General features: G+C 40.2%; 1 protein-coding gene across 1 annotated transcript in view; it reads left to right on the top strand.

Moving 5' to 3' along the window:
• Positions 1-23298, top strand: part of LOC124555342 — an 856442-nt gene that overhangs the window by 503251 nt on the left and 329893 nt on the right. Inside the window, exons 25-27 of the mRNA XM_047129223.1 lie at positions 8413-8490; positions 19700-19777; positions 22130-22207. Of these exons, the coding sequence (XP_046985179.1) occupies positions 8413-8490; positions 19700-19777; positions 22130-22207 (234 nt within the window). The remainder of the gene's footprint in view (positions 1-8412; positions 8491-19699; positions 19778-22129; positions 22208-23298) is intronic.

Raw genomic sequence — 23298 nt, 5'->3', positions numbered from 1 at the left:
TGTGACATGTAACAAATGACTTGGTAATGCGCAATTCCCAGCTCCGGGTTGACAGGTAGGGTTCGCACATACACCCTATTACAGGCCAGGCCCAGGGAGGAGTGATTGCCTTAGCTGCTACATTCCCAAATTGCTGATTGGTCCCTCAGTCAGGTGTTTGGGAGGTGTGGCCTGACCTAAGATGTGAACAATCACCTAAGGCAGGTGCATCTTCTTGTGAAGGGTCCCCCAAATGGAAGGAGCACACTATCGTAGATGCTGGCAATCGTGGGGGATTTTCTCACAATGAACCGATCATCTTCACAGTCGGTGTCTATGAAACGTAAACAGAATAAGGCTGATGATTCAAAGACCCTTCCAGTTGCACCATGGTTCTTTGTGGTTTCATGTACTGAAGATGGTCACTCATTCTGTTTTTTGTTAAGAAAGGTGTTGATGCCATTGCCAGCCTTGTGAAATCCTGCTCTCGTTTATCGAATGGCACTTTGCTTTTGGAGACTGCTTCTAATTCTCAAGCACAACAACTGCTTGCCACCTCGTTTCTCCACGACTATCCTGTTCATGCCAAGGCCCATAGAACTCTGAATTCTTCCCATGGTGTTATGTGCACTAGGCTGCTCAATGGTCTGACCGAGGTTGAAATCCAATCTTACCTCTCTCACCAGGGTGTCGCTGTGTCCATTGGGTGATGGAAAATGGTAGATTCCTCCTTAGTGCCCACATGCAATCTTCTTCTCACCTTTGATAGAGTCGTGCTTCAATCCCCAGACCAAAGCAGGCTATGAAATTATCACAGTCCGACCGCACATTGCGAACTCGATGCACTGCTACCAGTGTCATCAGTTCAACCACACTAGAACATCTTGTCGACACCCAGCCAAATGTGTAACCTGTGGAAGGCCTGCCTCCTTCTCCCCATTGTATCAACTGCACTGGCGACCATGCCACCTCCTCTTGCGATTGTCCTGTGTATCTTGATGAGCAGGCTGTCCAGGAGATCCAGGTAAAGGAAAAAGTGCCTTACCGGTCACTCGTAAATTATTGGCTAGTCGCAAATCCTGCATCTCCCCATCTGGCACTTATGGTTCTGTTCTTGTTACCTCTCGCTCCATCAAGGACATGGCCACACAGATATGTGACCTCAAATTCAGCTCTGAGGTTGTGAAGTTGCCCAGTGTCGAGGTAGCATCACCATCCACCCATTCAGCTGTGCAACAAGCCATCAAACTCTTCCCTCTAGGGGTGAAGCCACCAGCTACACAACCAGTAGGCTGGAATGGACAGTAGGGGTACTCCCATGAAGACTTCCTACGTCTATCGAGCCAAACAACACCTGAGTTTTTCGTCTGCTAACTGGAAAGGCTCGAAGAAGTTGAACAAAGGCAAACGGTCTTCTCCTTCGCCAACTTGGAGATCCTTTTTGACAGTGTTGCCACATGATATTTTAACCCGGCTGGCCTCCGTGCTGCCGGTGCACACCACCAGCCATTTTTCAGTGTTGTACTTCACAGACCAACAGCATAAGCTGAGCAAGCCCATGCTTCTGTGGACTTCATGGAGCAGGAGCCTCCTGCTTCTGTGCCCTGTAGCAGTGAGCCTTTGCAGGCTGTCACTCAGCAGTCACCAAGGTGACACCTGTTCATTTCTTCCTCATCGTGACTCTTCTCCAATAGAATGTTCATGGCCTTCAGTCCCACAAAGAGGATTTATGGCTGCTTTTAGCCTTGCAGCATCCCCTTGTACTCTGCCTTCAGGAAACCAAATTGCGTCCTCATGACCACTTTGAGCTTTCATGTTTCTTCCCAGTTCATTTTGACCTTCTCCCTGAGGTTGGAATTCCATCTCTGGGGGTGTCATGCTGCTCATATGGACTTATGTTTATAGTTAACCTACCTCCCTGACTACCCATCTTCAAGCTGTTGCAGTTTGCCTTTTCCTTCCTCACCTGACTTTCTCCCTCTGTACCATTTATGTCCCTTTGTCATTTAGTGTCACCAGGGCAGACTTCCTTCAGCTTATTGGGTAGCTACCTCTCCCATTTCTGCTACTCAGTAACTTTAATGCGCATCATCCCCATTGGGGTTCTCCTAGAACCTGTCAGAGTGGTGCCCTCTTGACTGAGTTTCTTAATCAACTCAACCTCTTCTGCTTTAACACTGGAGCACCCACATTCCTTTCCGACTCCTCGCATACCTATTTCCATTTGAACCTATCCATCTGCACTGCCCAGCTTGCCCATTGTCTTGAGTGGTCCGTTCTTTCTGACACCTATTTAGGCGACCATGGAGCTACTGGAGCACCCACATTTCTTTCTGACTCTTAGCACACCTATTTCCATTTGTACCTATCCTTCTGCACTGCCCACGTTGCCCATTGTCTTGAGTGGTCTGTTCTTTCTGACACCTACTTGAGCAACCATTTCCCATGTGTTATCCATTTGCTGACTCCTACTCCACCTGTGTGCATACCAAAATGGCAGCTTACTAAGGCTGCCTAGTGGCTTTACTCCTTCCTGACGACCTTCAAAGAACAAGAGTTCCCCAGTTGTGATGACCAGGTGGAATATCTGACAAACATTAACCTTACTGCTGCAGAATGTTCCATTCCTTGGCTTCCTCTTTACCATGCTGTGTCCCAGTCCCTTGGTGGACTGAGGCATGCCACGATGCAATCCGCATACGGAGACATGCTCTCTGCATTTTTAACCATCATCCTATGATGGCACACTGCATTTATTATAAAAAGATGTGTGCACAGTGTCATCATGTTCTTCAGGATAGCAAAAAAGCTGGCTGGATTTCATTCGCTAGTTCTTTTAACAGTTCCAGCCCTTCCTCAGTTGTGTGGGTCAACCTCCGGCGGCTCTTTAGTATCAAGATCCGTTCGCCAATTTCCAGCCTGACAGTAGCAGAAGATGTCATTGTGGACCATATTGCTATCTCCAACACTGTGGGCTGCCATTTTGCAGAAATTTTGAGCTCTTCCCACTATCACCCTGCCTTCCTCCATCGTAAACGAGTGGAGGCGGCTCGGGCGACACCCTTACCCTTCTTTTCTCAGAATCATGAGTGCTACAGTGCCGCCTTTACTACGAGGGAGCTAGACCTTGCTTTCAGTTCATCCTGATCCTCCGCCCCAGGGTCACATGCTGCCCACATTCAGATGTTGCAGTACTTTTCTCTTGCGGGCATGCAGTTTCTGCTTAATACGTACAACTGCATCTGTCAGAGGGCACATTTCCCTGGACGTTGATATGAAGCCACAGTCATACCCATACCTAAGCCTGGTAAGGACAAAAACCTTCCTTCTTGCTACCACCCAATCTCTCCCACCAGCTGTTGTTGCAATGTGGAGGAACATATGATTCATGCCCGGCTCGTATGATGGCTCGAGTCTCACAATTTACTAACGACTGCACAGTGTGGATTTTGAGTGTGCCGTTCTGCAGTTAACCATCTTGTTACTTTGCCCACCCATGTCATGAGTGGTTTTCTGCAGAAATCTCAGACTGTGGCCATGTTTTCAATTTGCAGTAGGCCTATGACACCTGCTGGAGAACTGGTATCCTCTGTACTCTTTACACATGAGGCTTCTGTGGCTGCCTGCTCTGTTTCCTTCAGTAATATTTTTTTCAAGGTGCATGTGTGTTCCCCTTTCTCAGACATCTCTACCCAAGAAACCTGTGTGCCCAAGGGTTCTGTCCTGAGCATTGTCGTCTTTGCTATCGCCATTAACCCTATCATGGCCTGTCTCCCGCCGGGCATCTGCGGCTCCCTTTTTGTTGATGATTTTGCCATCTATTGCTGTTCTGTATGAATTTCTGGTGGTGCAATTGTTTTATCCCACCATCTTTACATCTTGGACCTGTTGCTCTTCCGTTCATTGAAACTACAAAATTCCTGGGGCTCATGCTCGATAGGAAACACTCTAGGTCCTCTTGTGTGTCTTACTTGGCAGCCTGCTGTACATGGTACCCCAGTGTCCTACATGCCCTCAATGGTACTTCCTGGAGTGCAGATTGAACCACCCTCCTCTGTTTGCACTGGTCCCTTGTCCGTTTGAAACTAGACTATGGGTGCTTTGTTTATGCATCTGCACGTCCGTCCCTCTTACGCGTCTGAACACTATCCACCATCATGGCATCCATTTGGCCACCGCCACCTTTTACACCAGCCCAATTGAGAGTCTGTATGCTGAAGCCGTTGAACTACCACTGCCGTACCACTGTGAATTTCTCCTCAGCAGGTATGCATGCCATTTGTATGCCATGTGTGGCCACCCATCCTGTGCCGCCTCCTTCAATGATTCCTTTGATCCCCAGTTTGGGGTGCATCCATTTCTGTCATCTCCTGGCTGCACAGAGTGGCTGAGCAGTTTGAGGCGCCATGTCATGGATTGCACGGCCCCTCCCACCGGATGTTTGAGTCCTCCGTCAGGCATGGGTGTGTGTGTTGTTCTTAGCAAGAGTTAGTTTAAGTAGTGTGTAAGCCTAGGGACCGATGACCTTAGCAGTTTGGTCCCTTAGGAATTCACACACATTTGAACTTTTTGTTTCCTCCTGGAGTCTACTTTTGGCACTTGCTTCAACAGCTTAACTTCACACTACCTGCAACTTTCCCAGTATCTGTGAACCATTCACCACCTAGGATTTATGCAGTGTCCCATGTTCACCTAGGCCTTCATTTGCTTCCTGAGGACACTATTCCAGCCTCGCTCTATTGTCTTCATTTTCATGACCTTCACATGGAACTTCGCGATAGCACCTTTTTTGTACACTGATGGCTCTCACACTGACCTTGGTGTCAGGTGTGCCTTCGTCATTGGTGCCCACATCTTTCGATAATGACTCCTGGCACACTACTCAGTATTTACAGCCGAGCTCTTTGCCCTCTATCAGGCCACGTAGTACATCCTCTGCTCAGAAACTCTCAAGTCTGTGTGTGCTGTACATCACCCATCCCTTAGTGCAACAGGTCCAGGAAAACTGTCACTTGCTCACTCCTGATGGAGCCACTGTGATGTTTATGTGGGTTCCTGGTCACATCAGTCTGCCAGGAAATGAGGCTGCTGATGCTGCTGCCAAACCTGCAATCCTCGTACGTCAGCCCACTGGTTCTTATATTCCCTCTGATAATACCTCAGTTGCCATCTGTCAGGAGGTGGTGTCCCTTTGGCATTGCCATTGGTTCTCCCTTCATTGGAATAAGCTCCTGATAATTAACCTCCTCCCAGTGGCTTGGACGACTTTCTCTCAGCCCTCAGGAGGAGGTCATTTTAAACTAGGTTGCATATTGGGCACTGCCTTTTTAGCCATCATCATTTGATAAGTGGCGCTCCACCACCACTTTGTACACATTGCACCCAACTTTTAACTGTCTGCCACTTCCTGATGGAATGCCCATTTTTTAACTGTTTATGTTCCCACTTGGGTTTGCTGTCTGAATTATCAGCCGTTTTAGCAAATGACGTGCAGGCTGTCGACCTTGTCATACTTTTTATCCATCAAAGCAATATGATGAAGGCCATTTAATTTTTAGTTTTGGGCCTCCGTTTCTATATGGTGTCTTTTGTAGCCCTTTCTCTTAGTCCCTATTTTTAGCTGTCTTCTTGTATGTCAATTGGGATTGACATATAGTTGTTTTTTAACTCTTCTTTGTCTTCGTGTTCTAAAGTTGGGTGTGTATGACCCAATTTGTTTTTATGCCCTAAAACAAAACAAACAAACAAACAACTGTAGTGCAACCCATTGTTGGCCTCTTCCCAGAGTAACACCCAGTTCTCCAGTTGATTGAAACTACATCATCATAGCAGGTAGAGAATGAGGACACTTCCATAATTCTTTCAGCAATATTCTCAAAGTACAGCTGTAGCATTACTGCTGTTTTGATAATAGGGCTTCACCAATAATTCCCTGCTCCAGTTGTCAAAGCTCAAGTCAACAAGTGCACTGTGACTGGTCAGGTGTGTGAAACTATGAAACACGATTACTGATCACGGCACCAGTTGGCCATAGTTGGATCCGGATGGTGGCACTGTGACAAATGGAAATTATGCACCCCATATTCTGGACATTAATGCTACCAAGTTTGGTACTTGTATGGTAATTAGCTTCCATTCTATAACATGTTAAACAGGGAAAATTTAATTGTAACCTCCCGGTATTGCTGCCAGATTTTACTGTGATAATTTTGATTAAGCTTTCAGTAAGGGAGCATGAATTCCTACAGATAGTGTTGGAAGGTCCATGCGGCTTTTCGCGGATGATGCTGTGGTATAGAGAGCAGTTGCAACATTAGAAAATTGCAGCGAAATGGAGGGAGATCTGCAGCGGATAGGCACTTGGTGCAGGGAGTGGCAACTGACCCTTAACATAGACAAATGTAATATATTCCAAATAGATAGAAAGAAGGATCCTTTATTGTATGATTGTATGATAGCAGAACAAACACTGGTAGCAGTTACTTCTGTAAAACATCTGGGAGTATGCGTGCGGAACGATTTGAAGTGGAATAATCATATAAAATTAATTGTTGGTAAGGCGGGTGCCAGGTTGAGATTCATTGGGCGAGTCCTTAGAAAATGTGGTCCACCAACAAAGGAGGTGGCTTAGAAAACACTCATTCGACCTATACTTGAGTACTGCTCATCAGTGTGGCATCCGTACCGGGTCAAGTTGACAGAGGAGATAGAGAAGATCCAAACAAGAGCGGCATGTTTCATCACAGGGTTATTTGGTAAGCGTGATAGTGTTACGGAGATGTTTAGCAAACTCGAGTGGCAGACTCTGCAAGAGAGGCGTTCTGCATCGCGGTGTAGCTTGCTCGCCAGGGTTCGAGAGGGTGCGTTTCTGGATGAGGTATTGAATATATTGCTTCCCCCTACTTATACCTCCCAAGGAGATCACGAATGTAAAATTAGAGAGATTCAAGTGCGCACGGAGGCTTTCAGACAGTTGTTCTTCCCGCGAACCATACGCGACTGGAACAGGAAAGGGAGGTAATGACAGTGGCACGTAAAGTGCCCTCTGGCACACACCGTTGGGTGGCTTGCGGAGTATAAATGTAGATTTAGATGTAGATGTAGATCTATCGAAGTTGGCATCTATCTGCCTCATTCTATTGAAAAGTCTTAAGTTACTGCATCCTAGGCTTTTTCCTTCTTTTTTGGACTGTAGACTTTTAAAGCCACTATTGCAACTTGCATTAAAGACGTGGAAGGGGTATTCAGGAAAACAGATGTGAAGCAAGACAAACTTTACATCAAATCAAATTATGTGCATTTCCCTTCAGCAATAACAAAGTTCTTAGCCACAGGTGGAATCTGCCATTATCCTGTGAAGAAGTGGGTGTTGCAGCTTTTAAGGTGACAAAGATCAAATCCTGATTTTGAGCTTTGAAGATGACAAAAATAGTTTGTGGTAGAAATGCAAAAAAGCTCTCAACTTAATCATACTTCATTCATAATTTCTTCACTTAGGCATACACCTGTCACTTCTTGGAACACAGAAAGGTCATTTTATGGGTAACTAAATGTTCTGTTGGTAAACGCTTGAGTGTAAGAGAAGAAAAGTGGGAGAAATTGGTGATTGTGTTCTGTTTCAGAAGAAAGTAGAAATAAATATAGAACTGATACTGCAAACTTTTATTGTTTTGCTGCATTATTATGCATGTTTAATGATATGATATTGTATGAATGCATGCAAGTTTTATGATGTAATAGTGCATGAAAATCTGGGCTCTAGAAATAACATTTTCAGTAAATTAATAACTAAAGGTATTAACTCACTAAATAGTTCATGTGCTGAGTCATTGATAGATATATAAAGGAGACAGGGAACCCTGTTAGCTTTCAGATGGAGTCTAACACACTGTTCAGTCTGCAAGGAAGCTTCAAAACTATGCACAATCACCTGCAGAGTGAAAAACAGACTCTGAAGGCAAAATTTAATAATGCTGTTGATTGATCTTAATTGTTACAGTTTTTACATATTTTGCTGAAGCCTAGCATAGTAGAATTTGCAAAAATGTAAGGAGGAAATGGACAAAGTTTCTAAGTAACACATCATCTATAACCTCCCTGAATGGTGAACTACTTTATCTTCAGAAAAGCCACAATCAGTTTTAGCTACTTCGATGCATATTTGCAATTGTGATAATGCACTTGGTAATACTTAACTGAGTAGAACCATTATTGTTGTTGTTGTTGTTTTTTATGATGATGATGGTGGTGTTGATGGTGGTAATTTTGAGTTTGGGTTCATAATCCTGATTTACGTAAAAATCACCAGGTAGTGCTTATTTCTGTAACTCACATGGCTACGATATTTCATTCTCTTCATTTTCTTTGACTACAAAAGAAAAGAATGTGTTCATAGTTGTGAGTTACTCTGACCAATGTTCTGTTTTTTAACAGCTGAGCCATATGCTGAATCATCTAGACAGAAGAAATTTTTTAAAGCTAGCAGATGGCCCAGATATCACAATGAATCAGGTATGTATTCACTACACCTATGCTTTAGTCATGGTTGCAATTAGTATTTCAGTAAGTGATTTCTGTAAATATTGACAGGGTATTGCTGTAAGCTTTGCTTTGTCTACATTGTAGGCTACAATTTTGTTAAAATGCAGTGAAATACAGTAAAACCCCGTATTAATGGATCTGCTTTTAAGGAAATCCCACTTTTAAGGAATACTTTTGTTGGTCCCAGCGATAATGCCATAAAAACAGTGTTCCTGAAATTTGGTTTTAATGAATTGCAATTTCTTTTAAATCCCGCTTTTAAGGAATAAGTGTGTTACAATTCTCAAATTAAAATATGGTCTGCAGCTGCACTTCTTATTTTCAGACATTAAATCATCACTTTAGGCTTTGATCATATGTATTCTTAAAATCGATGTCTGTTTTAGCGTTCAGATATTGGTCTCGTATCGATAGTTGTGAAGTTATCGAGATTGGTGAATGTTAAACTGGTCATTTGAAAACACAATTCTTCCACACTACCGCACTCCAGCTGTCATGTCTGACGCTATAAAGTGACAACATTAAGTGTATACTGTAGTTGTGTAGTCTACTTACAATAGTGTTTTTGTATGTGTAATATGGCCAGCAAATGAAGAAAAGTTGGTGGTGACAGTGGTGCTGGCGATGATGATGATGAAGATGATGTGGACTCACAAACAACAAGTTTTTCTGCAGCTGTAGAAGGACTTGAGACTGTTAGAAGGTATTTCTCATCCTTCGTTGTGGATGAGTGAGTTCTTAACAATATTAACCAGCTGGAACAACAACTTCTAGGAGTATGCTGTGCTGGAAGGAAGCAGCAGGCTACTCTTCTAGATTTTTTTCAGAAATAAAGACAGTATAGCTGTTTTATTCATTATTGTGAAATCTAGTTCATTGAGTGCCATTAGCTAAATAAAATTTTATCCTTTTAAATCAAGATACTAGTTGATGACTTTTGATGTGACCTAACATCCAAAATATCTTGAAATTAAAAAAAAAAAGTATTATAAATATATCGAGTAGTTTTAAATTTGCCAAGAAACATTTTCATGTTCACTGTATTTTTGTATACAGCACAAGGTGAGTTTGTGAATATTGAGTATTTATATGGCCTAAATAGCCTAGGTTCCAATTTTGATTCTGGAACACTTATTTAGCGCATTTTGACCTAAACCCTTATTTAAGGAAAACTCTCTTTTAAGGAACAAATTTTTTGGTACCCTGAGATTCGTTAAAAAGGGGTTTTACCATATTATTTATACTTCTTACATGGGAACTTCATCAACTTGACACTATTTTCTTGAGTAAAAGTGTGTGAGCTGGGTATGTGCCCTAGCAACTGATCTCATGCAAAACTTTGGCCCATTATGCAGATACTATGCAGCCATGGCCATCTCAACATGCAGCTTTTAAACATTCGTGTGCATAGGTTGTTTGTCATGCACCCAGCTTCACTGTGGTCATGTAATGCCCTAACATGAGATACTGTGCACCTAGTTTAGGAAGAGGTTTGTGTTCACCATCTTGGTGAACCTATGGGCTGTCGTGCAACCCTTCTGAGCAGTATGGAATGACAACTAAACTGCAATGATTAAATCTCAAGGAACTAGAACTCTTGAAAGTCGTGACCAGTAAGCATAGATATTTGTTGTTATTGGATGAAATGAGCACATGGTGGGTTCTTTATGCTTTTCCTTATATCTTGAAACGTTGTTGCAAATATCATAGACAGCTGCACGGATGAAGATGTTCTAGATATTCAAGAAAATATTGGATTGATGTACAGTGGATGCATACAAGAGGATCACGATGGTGATAATAAAGCTTCCATTTCACCACCGTCACATTTGTCGAACTTTCTCATTGCCTGAACAGGGCTGCAGCATGCAGTCAAGGACTTCAATGATGGTGGAGGCTGCTTTGGCAATGTAAAGTCATTGAATATCAGTTTCACCTTCTCCATAACAGAGGAATATATGCAACAAGCTGTTACTTTTTGGAAAGGTGGAAATACGGGGAATCCATCTTCCTAGACCATCAAGAAGAGTTTTAAATTATTAAAACAGAAAAGGAATCTGTTTGGAATAAATACATTGAAAACCATGGTACTCATCACCAGAAGCTTGCAAAAGTAAATGTAACATACAGCAGTAGGGTGTTCAAGACTCAGTGGTGATTGGTGTAAGTGATTCCAAGGCATCTCCTGCATAGGTTTTCACCCTCAACAGAAATAGAATATTGTGTCATGAAAGGTAAACTATGTTGTTATGACAAAAAGCTATGCAATGAGGCAGCCATAATAATTAGCTATGAAAAATGTGTCACTGACTCCAGATCTGTTGTGGAAGTGGTCAGTAAACAGAACGTTTACGATATGGATCAGAGTGTATTTAATTTAGAAATGATGTCTGGTCAAACTCTTGCGAGAAAAGGAACAGAAGATGTTGTCACAGTCGTGCAGTCCACCAGTAATACGACTCGTAGCTACACAATAATGCCAGCTCATAGCTACACAATAATACCAACAATATCTGCTGATGGACCATTGCAGTCACCTCTGTTTATTGTTAAAAGAGCGGACTGAATCCTCTGTGCCACGTATCAAACAAAATTTGTTTTACATGGACTATTTTGTCACTATTGCCTCATCTTTTAGGAAAGTGGACAAGGAACACTTACAGAAGTGGCAAGAAGAGGTGTTTTGTAAAATCATCTGAGAGGATAATGGATCACTTTTAACAGTGGATTCATTTTCTAGTCACAAGCGTTGGTCAGTGTTTGGAGTAGAAGATACTGTCATTTTTGTGTTGACAGTACCACCATTTGGCATGAGGTACTGCCAACTGCTAGACATACTTGGCTTCTGGGTGATCCAGGGGTTTGTCCAGAGCTTTACCAACTCAGTACAACTTCTGGGTGCCAATGTAAACTTTTGTGAGGGGAACACCATCCTTCAAATGCAGCTGCATCTTCACAGGCAGTTATGCTCACCAGCAGTTAGGTCAATCTTCCAGTATGTGTAGTATCAAAGTGGTTACCCCAGTGACCATCAGAATACAGTGAACATCCACTGAAATACTTTTTCGAACCTGGTCAAGTGCTTTGTTCATTGTGTCAAAGTGTGCAATTTGTAACTTGTAGCCGGTGTCAGAGATCCCTTCGTTTTTAACCTTTTTACATAGTGATTTGTAATTGCAGTGGAAACAAATGAGACGGTTTTTCAACATGTAGTGTAGCATAATTTAATTTTGAATATCATTGATGCATGTTATTTTATTTGATATGTAAAGCTGATAATATTAAAGTGGAGTACACTTGTAAGAGTTACACTATATGGGTTGCATTTCATAGTATTATTCCCTCCTTCACTTCACTTGCTATTCACATTTCACATTTTGGGGCACTTGGCATTGTCACTTCATTATGCAGTACATTGCATTTGGGCATTAAACGACCGCAGTGAAGCGGGACGCATGATAAACAACGTGAGCACACAAATGTTTAAAAGCTGTACATTGAGAGGACCATACCTGCATAGTATCTGCATAATGGCCTGAATTTTCACATGAGTTTGATTGCTGGGGATGATATCTAGCTCCTGTGTGTGTGTGTGTGTGTGTGTGTGTGTGTGTGTGTGTGTGTTTTTCCCCCCCTCAAGAAAATATGAGCTAGAGTTGATGAAGTTCCTATGCTGGTAGAATCATTTTGATTTTTTGTCATGATGGTAATGTTAGGAAGAAATGAATGTGAAGCTTGGCAGGCAGCATTAATTAATTCTATAGCTACAAAGTTTGTGTTTGAAAGTCCCATGTTATTTAGATGATTTTATTTCAAATTATCACCAGCCTGTGACAGTATTTCAGTTTCCAGCATATATATGTAATTACTAGAGTCTAGTTTTCCATGCAGATACATGTTGCATGAATTTTTTCATGTTTAGCCATTTTGTGGAGGGTATAAATGTATCCTTTGAAGATTGCGTGAATTGAGACACTATAATGCTTATTATATCCTATCATGGTTTTGCAATTACATACATGATATCTTCTTTTATTGTTTTTTTTTTTAATAGGAAAACCAAAAGTGCAGAACATGAGTAATTTTGCAAATTTGTTACAGTCTGTAAACTTCATAATGAGATCAGTTGCCCTAGTTCTGTATGGTAGATGTCGGCAGAAGTCAATATACTTTGTGGCAATAAATTTAAATTGAAAAAAGATCCTATTGTTGTTATATGTTGCTGCCCCCTGTGTGATGAAGGATGGGAAAGGAATTAAAATATTTTGTCCTAACCTAAGGTGTGTTATATGCTTAGCCCATGCTCTACATCTTATAGCTAAAATGGTAGTCTAAAATTTCATTGTGTGAATACAGTGATACAAACTGTGTAAATGGATGCCCAAAACACAGGGGGTCAAATTGCTGACAGCATTAATTAAGTCATATGCTGATTGTTTTTCCAATTAAAGGTATTCTGAAACACCTGTTCATGTTGCTGGATTTAGAGATATACTGCCAGATATAGCTTTGCCACCAAAACCTGTTTTAACCAGGTGGGGTACCTGGATAAATGCTGCCATATAGTATTGTGATAATTTTGATTAAATTGTCAGTAAGAGAACAAGAATCCCTAAAGATCTATTGAAGTTGACATCTCCTTGTTGCATTGTATTGAAAAGCCTTAAGAGCCTGCTTCCAAGGTGTTTTTCTTCATTTTTGGGCTGTACATTTTCGAAGCCATTACTTCAGCTTGCATTAAAGATTTGCAAGTGGTGTTCAAGAAAACAGCTTTGAAGCAAGACCAGATTTACATCAAGCCAAATTTAGCATATTTTCCTTAGGCAATAACAAAGTTGTAAGCTGTAGGTGGAATCTCAGACAGTTACTGAAAAGGTTAAAAATCCTTGCAATCATTGTGTGGAGATGTGGGTGTTGCAGCTTTAAAGATAAAAAAGTTATCAGACCAAAATCTTATTTTGAGTTTATGAAGCTGACAAAAAATATTTTGTGGCAAAAGTGTAAAAAACAATCACCTTGATCAGACTTTCTCCAAATTTTTTTCACATAAATATGCTCCTGTCACTTCTTGTAACACAGAAAAGTCATTTTCTGTGTAAAAAAAATCTTCTGTCTGGTAAATGCATGGAAGTAAGTGAGGAAAAGTGGGAGAAATTGGTTACTTTGTACTGTTTTAGAAGAAAGTAGAAATAAATATTGAATTGAATATTTTATTGTTTTGCTACCATATTGTGCATGTTTAATGATATGATATTGTGTGAATACATGCATTTTTCACAGTTTGATAGGGCATGAAAATCTGGGGCCTAGTAATAACAGTATGAGTAATTTAATGAGTAAAGGTATTAACTCACTAAATAGTTCAGGTGTTGAGTAATTGATAGACACATAAAGAAGATAGAGAAACGTACTTGCTTATAGGCAGTGTGGCACACAGTTTAATTTGCTAGGAAGTTTCCAACCCATGCACACATACCTGCAGAGTGAAAAATAGATTGCAGAGGCAAAATTTAATAATTGTATTGACTCATCTTGATGGTTAAATTTTTTACATATGTAGTTGGAGGTAAATCATGCATTTAACCATTTCACTTCTATACTCATGTATATACAGGTGGCAGTTGCTACACATCAGGTGGTGTGCGCCTATGTGTGTGTGTGTGTGTGTGTGTGTGTGTGTGTGTGTGTGTGTGTGTGTGTGTGTGTGTGTATATATATATATATATATGTGGTTATAATAGAGGGAAACATTCCACGTAGGGAAAATATATCTAAAAACAAAGATGATGTGACTTACCAAATGAAAGTGCTGGCAGGTCGACAGACACACAAACGAACACAAACATACACACGAAATTCAAGCTTTCGCAACAAACTGTTGCCTCATCAGGAAAGAGGGAAGGAGGGGAAAGACGAAAGGATGTGGGTTTTAAGGGAGAGGGTAAGGAGTCATTCCAATCCTGGGAGCGGAAAGACTTACCTTAGGGGGAAAAAGGACGGGTATACACTCGCACACACACACATATCCATCCACACATATACAGACACAAGCAGACATATATCTGCTGATACTCCATGCCAAAAACTGCTTTGTAGTACTGTGTTATTCATGGTTGTTCATGTGCTTCAGTGTACACATTGGCATCTTTGTCTTACATTGTTATTAGTGAAAGAGAGGTTTCAGCATTAAATTAGCTATCTAGCGTATTGGGGAGTGAAGGTGAAGATCATAGTTTTAATAATGTAGACAGTGATATAAGTAATAATGAAGCTCCAGTACTTTTTTATTCTGGTAATGCGTGCATATATGAGAATTCATATTAATTTGTTCCATCCATACCTGGAGGAAAATAAAAGCATCAAAGATATTTCTGCATTTTTTTAAAGAAACCAGTTGGCTTCAAAATGAAGGAAGGATGCAAGATATCAATTTTCAGACTGTAATGTCATTTTATATATTTTAATTTTTTCCAGAAGTAGCCCTATGTAGATGAAACTATAAGTAACTGTTCTTGTAAAACAGTAAAAATAAATATGTGTGAGTTACATTTATATGCCCATGAGTTTAATTGCTTATTCATGACCTAAACAGAGAATAAAGAGGAGGGGGGGGGGGGGGGGAAGTCTGCAAGAAATTGGTGTACAAAGCATGAGTTCAGCAGTTAATACCATGGTCAATAGTGAGAATAGTTCAGCATTACAGATTTAAATGATCTGATACAAGAATGTATGGATATTGTTGTGTCGGGTATATTGCTCCATATGCTATAACAGGACACTGTGCACTGTGATAAACAGTTTTTTTTCACAGTGTGGAAAGTCCTGTGACAGAAGCTGTCTCTGAAACCATTCAAATTGGAGGTAGTGCAGTAGCTCAGTGATGATGACAAAGACAAGCATTTTGAGTTTTGTTTGCAGTTGCAACAATTGAATGAGGATGGGTTTGGTATTGTTAATCGCTTAATTTTTAGCGATAAAGCCACTTTACACACCAGTGGGAAAGTGAACAGGCATAATTTTCAAAATTTGGATGCAAAGCATCCACAATACACACAAATGCACTGAATTTGAGTGTGATCCCCCAAAGGTAAATGTTTTTTGTGCCTTGTCACGTCGAAAACTGTACGGGCCATTCTTCTTCGCGGAGAGAACTGTCCCTGGATATTCCTACTTGGACATGTTGCTGGTATGGCTGATGCCTCAAATGCAATCAGACTCTCTGTCAATCTTTCAGCAGGATGGGGCTCCACCCATTTTTCATCGTGAAGTTCGTGGGTACCTGAAGACAGAGTTGCCGCATCGATGGATTGGCTGTTCTACAGAAGGGGACAGCTATTTTATGAAATGGCCTCCCCAATCACCAGATCTCACTCCGTGTGACTTTTTTCTGTGGGGACACATTAAAGATCGGATGTATGTACTGCCTCTACCATGTAATGTAGCAGAGCTCCAGGAGAGAAAATGGGAAGTGACTGCAACAGTCGACAATGCCATGCTGGGACAGGTATGGCAAGAATTTGATTACAGTATTGACGTCTGCCAGGTCACTCATGGTTTGCATATCAAATGTTGGTAAAAAAACTTTCAGAGTATCTCTTCAAAATGCAATATGTATGACATCTGTACAATGTTTAGTTCTTGTGCAATAAATAATTGAAAGTGTTCCCGGACTCTATGTACACCCTATAGTGCTTCAATTTACTTTGTACAATCCAGTTTTTAAAAAAAGCAATCATCAATACTTAATGTCAAATGAATTTCAAATCTCCGTCTACCTGCCTTGAGCAGTCAGCCAGCAGCTGGCATGTCATCTTTAAAGTGCTGATGATGCAAGAGTGACAGTTCATGCATTCATTTGTTCATTCACATAGCATGTTCTGTAAATCCCAACATGGAGGAGAGCCTTCAGGGGTGTGAAATGGGTCTAGTTATACATTAACAGGCAAAAGCAACCTCTGATGACTACAAACCAAATAATGTGTCTCAGTCAGCACGAAATAAATGAGCTTTATTTATACTCAAACTGAACACAACAAAATAGTCATTTGGACTTGAATACACACCACTTTGTTCCAATCCACTGACATTGCACTGGAGGACTTAATACGATGGTGACGTTGATGTGGCAGTATTGGTGGAGACTGTTAGAGCTTGAAGATGGTCCAGGAGTGATGTCCAATTGAGGCAAAAGCTCGTAGACAGTCGGAGATATACATGGCTGTGTGGGTGAGATGGATCCCTTACACGGGCCAATAACACAGACAGCAGAGTAGGGAGTGACAGTGAGTTGCACACCACAGATGGGCCGCAGGTGGGGCCGATGGTGGGCACAGTATAGAGAACTGGGACGAGATGCCAAGTAATATCTTGGCTGCAGTGTGGAGTAAAGGCATCAGTGGCCATTATGGAGAATTCAGGGCATGGCTCAGAGCAAAGGCATCAGCAGCCAGTATTATGAACACTCACAGGACACAGAGTGAAGACCCATTCACATGTCTGCGCATATGACAGCACTGGGCAACAAGGGCCCTGATTGAGGGACGGGCAATAACAATTGGCGCTACGGCCTGGAGAGCACTAAATGCGGTGTCCCTTGCACCTCCAGTGGTGAGACTTGCACCATGTATTACTGTGTCAGTTGTCAAGATGTGGCTGACAACAAGCACACTTTGATAATGTTTGGTATTATAGGGTTTACGCTGCATATCTGCGATTGTGTTGCCAGTGGTCTGGATAGATGGCAGCTTGCAGTACATGTCTGTTTTTCATACTAGTGTATCCCAGGGGGATACTATATATGCCAACTAACAAAGTATGACTAGCTGTAATCTACTCAAACTGATAATTATGGTAATTCTGTCAAATTAATTCCTATATTGATGTTAGAAGAGAAGCAGCTACTCAGAAAAGGTCACCACCCCATACTACTAGGGACCTGTTACTATGTAGTACATCAAACAAAGCATTTATGTAACTTTACACTAACGATTGTCAGCTGTCTGTATACTGGCAATGTCAAGATCTGTCTAATACAATTATCTGAGTTATGTAGAATTACATTCTTGAGTCCAATTTTTCTGATAAATTGTTGGAATAGTCATTAATGCAGCATTCTTTTACTTTGTTCTTAAATAACTGGGAATGTTCAGTTTTTTGCCTGATAACCATTGACAACCATTTCTAGACATTTGCATGAGAATATGAAACTTACTTCTGAAGACTTAAACCTTAGAATTGGGTGGCATAGTCCCCTTAAGGTTATACAAGACAGAAGGTCATTCAGAGGTAGAGAGACAGTACAGTCTTTGAATGTACTTAAAAACATTCAAAAATGAAAGGCATCAGTACCTCTAGTTTGAGAGATGCTCCACAGCTAGAAGTTTCTATCCAGGCGGCTTATTCACCTGTTGATGATTCCCCCAGTATGCATGTGGAGAAGCACTGCAGAATAAAATGGTTGGTTATAATATTTGTCAAAACGTAAGGAGAAAATTAACAAAGGGAGGTTTCTAAATAACAAAACATCCATAACCTATCCAACTTGTGCACTATTTTATCTTCATAAAACCCACAAACAGTGTTGGCTACTTTGATGCATATTTATGATTGTGATAATGTGCTTGGAAGTTCTTAACAGAATATATCTGTTGTTGTTATTACTCTCGATGATGATGATGATTATTATTATTATTATTATTCCAGAATGAGATTTTCACTCTGCAGCGGAGTGTGCGCTGATATGAAACTTCCTGGCAGATTAAAACTGTGTGCCCGACCGAGACTCGAACTCGGGACCTTTGCCTTTCGCGGGCAAGTGCTCTACCATCTGAGCTACCGAAGCACGACTCACGCCCGGTACTCACAGCTTTACTTCTGCCAGTACCTCGTCTCCTACCTTCCAAACTTTACAGAAGCTCTCCTGCGAAACTTGCAGAACTAGCACTCCTGAAAGAAAGGAGTGCTAGTTCTGCAAGTTTCGCAGGAGAGCTTCTGTAAAGTTTGGAAGGTAGGAGACGAGGTACTGGCAGAAGTAAAGCTGTGAGTACCGGGCGTGAGTCGTGCTTCGGTAGCTCAGATGGTAGAGCACTTGCCCGCGAAAGGCAAAGGTCCCGAGTTCGAGTCTCAATCGGGCACACAGTTTTAATCTGCCAGGAAGTTTCATTATTATTATTATTCTTTCTTTTCTCAGACGTTATGTCTGGTCAAAAATGGAAAGTGACGCGGATCTTGATCAAGCGTGACTTCCTTTTAACTGTACGGTATATGTTACATTGCATTTAGGAACTTTCGGGTAATTAAACATGTATCAATAATTACAGATTTCTGTAGTTGTATATATAAGTTTGGATGTAGCTGTATTGCATTGATGTACTGGTGGATATTTTGTGGTGTGACTCCTGTAGTTGATAGTATAATTGATGATATTAATATAATAGAGGGAAACATTCCACGTGGGGAAAAACATATCTGTGTCTGTATATGTGTGGATGGATATGTGTGTGTGTGCGAGTGTATACCCGTCCTTTTTTCCCCCAAGGTAAGTCTTTCCGCTCCCAGGATTGGAATGACTTCTTACCCTCTCCCTTAAAACCCACATCCTTTCGTCTTTCCCTCTCCTTCCCTCTTTCCTGATGAGGCAACAGTTTGTTGCGAAAGCCTGAATTTTGTGTGTATGTTTGTGTTTGTTTGTGTGTCTATCGACCTGCCAGCGCTTTCATTTGGTAAGTCACATCATCTTTGTTTTAGATATATGATAGTATAATTGGTATGATGTCAAGCTTTATCCTGATGCCACATGTCCTTGACTTCCTCAGCCAGTTGGATATATTTTTCAATTTTTTCTCCTGTTTTCTTCTGTATATTTGTTGTATTGGGTATGGATATTTCGATTAGTTGTGTTAATTTCTTCTTTTTATTGGTGAGTATGATGTCAGGTTTGTTATGTGGTGTTGTTTTATCTGTTATAATGGTTCTGTTCCAGTATGATTATTATTATTATTATTATTACTACTATTTGGGGTCCATAATCCTAATTTACATAAATTGCTTCTGGTAGTGCTCATTTCTGCCATTCACATGGCTATGATATTTCATTTTCTTCATTTGATTGTTTATAAAAGTAATAGAATGTTTTTGATAGTTGCATAGTTACATTGACCAATGTTGTATTTTGTAACAGGTGAACCATATGCTGAATCATCTAAACAGGAAAAATTTTTTAAACCCGGCAGGTGGCCCACAGATCACAATGCATCAGGTATATTTTCACTACATCTACGCTGTGGTCACGGTTGCATTTAGTAAATACAGATGGAGTAATGCTGTGAACTTTGCTTTGTATAGCCTTCAGCCTACATTTTTCTCAAATTCAGTCAAATATTATTTATACTTCATAGTTGCTTTATTTGCTTTTTTCATAATGAGAATATTACAAACAAAAGAATGCAAAGTTTGGTCACCAGCATCAATTAATTCTTTAACTTCAAAGTTCATGTGTGAAAGTCCCTTGTTATTTAAATGATTTTATTTCAGATCATCACCAATCTGTAAGAGTTATTCACTTTCTGAGGCAGATTTGTAATAACTAGAGTCCAGATTTACATGCAAATGCGCGTTGTATGAATTTTTGCATGTGTGGCCATTTGGGAGATAAATGCATATCTTGAAGATTGCCATGAAATGAGACATTTATAATGTTTATTATATCACTTTTGTGAGCTTTGTGTATATTTTCTAATAACATGCATGATAGAATCTTTTACTGATTTATTCATATGAGCTGTGGCAAAAGTGCAGAACATGAGTAATTGTGCGAGTATGTTACAGTCTGTGAACTTCATAGTCAGCTTAAGTGCCCTACTCAGCTCGGTAGATGTCGGTGGAAGTCAGTGTACTCTGTGCCAATAAATTGAGAACGAATCCTGTATTTGTTATGTGATGCTGCCCCATATGTAATGAAGGCTGGGAAAGTAATGAAAATATTTTATCCTAACCTAAAGTACATTACGTGTTGGGTTCATGCACTACATCATGTAGCTGAAATGGTCGACTAAAATTTCACATTATGGATATGCTGATACAAACAAGATAAATAGGTGCACAAATTAGAAAGCTTGACATTGCTGACAATATTAATTAAGGCATATCCTGCCTTATTTCCAATTGAAGGTATTCTTAAAATCTCCTGTCCATGTTGCTGCATTTAGTGATGCGTTCTCAGATTTAGCTTTGCTATTGAAACCTACTTTAACGAGATAGGGTACCAGGATAAATGCTGCCATCTTTTAGTGTGGTAATTTTGATTAAGTTGGCAGTAAGAGACATTGAATTCCTACAGATCTATTGGAGTTGACATCTCTTTGCTCCATTCTGTTGAAAATCCTTAATGTACTGCAACCTAGGTTTTTTCATTCACTTTTAGGCTGTAGACTTTCGAAGTCGTTAATGCAATTTGCAATAAAGATGGGAAAGTGACAGTCAAGAAAACAGATTTGAAGCAAGGCAAGCTTTACATCAAATCAAATTTTGCACATTTTCCTTCAGCAATAACAAAGTTTTTAGCCACAGGTGGAATCTGCCATTATCCTATGAAGCAGTGGGTGTTGCGGCTAATAAGAAGACACAAAGATATTAGATCAAATCCTGATTTTGAGCTTATGAAGATGACAAAAAATAGTTTGTGGCAGAAATTTAAAAAAGCTCTCAACTTAATCATACTTCATTCATAATTTCTTCACCTGGGTATACACCTGTCACTTCTTGTAACACAGAAAGGTCATTTTATGTGTAACTAAATGTTCTGTTGGTAAACGCTTGAGTGTAAGAGAAGAAAAGTGGGATAAATTGATGATTGTGTACTGTTTCAGAAGAAAGTAGAAATAAATATAGAACTGATACTGCATACTTTTATTGTTTTGCTGTGTTATTGTGCATGTTTACTAATATGGTATTGTATGAATGCATGTAAGTTTTATGATGTAATAGTGCATGAAAATCTGGGCCTTGGTAATAACATTGTCTGCAAATTAATAACTAAAGGTATTAACTCACTAAATAGTTCAGGTGCTGAGTCATTGATAGACACACAAAGGAGGCAGGGAACCCTGCTAGCCTTCAGATGGAGTCTTACACACAGTTCGGTCTGCTAGGAAGTTTCAAAACTATGCACAATCACCTGCAGAGTGAAAAACAGATTCTGAATGCAAAATTCAATAATTGCCTTGATTGATCTTAATTATTACAGTTTTTATATATTTTGCTAAAGCATAACCTAGTAGAATTTGCCAAAACACGAGGAGGAAATGGATAAAATTTCTAAGTAACACAGCATCTATAACCTTCCTGAGTGATGAACTACTTTATCTTCAGAAAAGCCACAAACAGTTTTAGCTACTACAAAGCATATTTGTATATGATGATGGTCGTGGTGGTGGTGGAAATTTTGGCTTTGGGTTCATAATCTTGATTTACATAAAAATCACCAGGTAGTGCTTATTTCTGTAACTCACATGGCTATGATATTTCATTCTCTTCATTTTCTTTGACTACAAAAGAAAAGAATGTGTTCCTAGTTGTGCAATTACTCTGACCAATGTTGCATTTTTAACAGTTGAGCCATATGCTGAATTATCTAGAGAGAGGAAATTTGTTAAACCTAGTAGGTGGCCCAGATATCACAATGAATCAGGTATGTATTCACTACACCTATGCTTTAGTCATGGTTGCAATTAGTTTTTCAGTAGGTGATTTCTGTAAATATTGACAGGGTAATGCTGTAAGCTTGGCTTTGTCTCAATTGCAACTACTATTTTGCTCAAATGCAGTGAAATATTATTTATATTTCTTACAAGGGAACATCATCAACTTGACACTGTATTCTCTTGAGAAAAAGCACATGAGCTGGCTATCAGCCCTAGCAATTGATCTTGTGCAGAACTTTGGCCCACTATGCAAATACTATGAAGGCATGGCCATCTCAACATGCAGCTTTTAAACGTTTGTGTGCTTAGGTTGTTTGTCACACATGCTGCTTCACTGTGGTCATGTAATGCCCTAACACAAGGTACTGTGCACCTAGTTTAGTAAGAGGTTTGTGTTCATGATGTCAGCAAACTTGAAAGCTTTTATGTGACTCTTCTGGGTGCAGTATGGAATGATGGCTAAACTGTTTAATATAAACGTCAGAGAACTAGAAATCTTGAAACTTGTAATTGGTAAGCATCGATATTTGTTTTTATTGGGTGAACTTCTATACACTGTAAACTGAGCACCTGATGCTTACTTTGTGCTTTTCCTTATATCATTCATAGACAATTGTATGGATGAAGACATTTTAAATATAGAAGAAAATAATGGATTGACTTGGGCTGCATGTGTATAAGGGTATGAAGATGGCATTAATGGGGAAGCTGCCATTTCGCCACAGCTACATTTGTCAAACACTTTCATTGCTTCATCAAGCATGCAATCAAGGACTTCAATGGTGGTGAGGGCTGCTTTGACAATGTAAAATCTTTGAATACGACTTTCCCTGTGTCTATAGGAGTGAAGTATTTGCAACCGGCTGTTGCTTTTTGGAAAGTTGGAAATAAGGGGAATCCATCTTCCAAGACCATCATGAAGAGTTTTAAATTGTTAAAACAGAAAAGGAATCTGTTTGGAATATATACATTGAAAACCATGGTACTCATCACCAAAAGCCTGCAAAATTAAATACAATCTGTTTAGATAAATTTAACAATGCATACAGCGATAAGTTCGTGGTCTGCAACATAAACA

The sequence above is a fragment of the Schistocerca americana genome, chromosome X (genome assembly GCF_021461395.2).
Source record: "Schistocerca americana isolate TAMUIC-IGC-003095 chromosome X, iqSchAmer2.1, whole genome shotgun sequence".
Classification (NCBI taxonomy): Eukaryota; Metazoa; Arthropoda; class Insecta; order Orthoptera; family Acrididae; genus Schistocerca; species Schistocerca americana.
The sequence above is the reverse complement of the archived record's forward strand: the minus strand, read 5'-3'. Positions and strand labels throughout refer to the sequence as shown.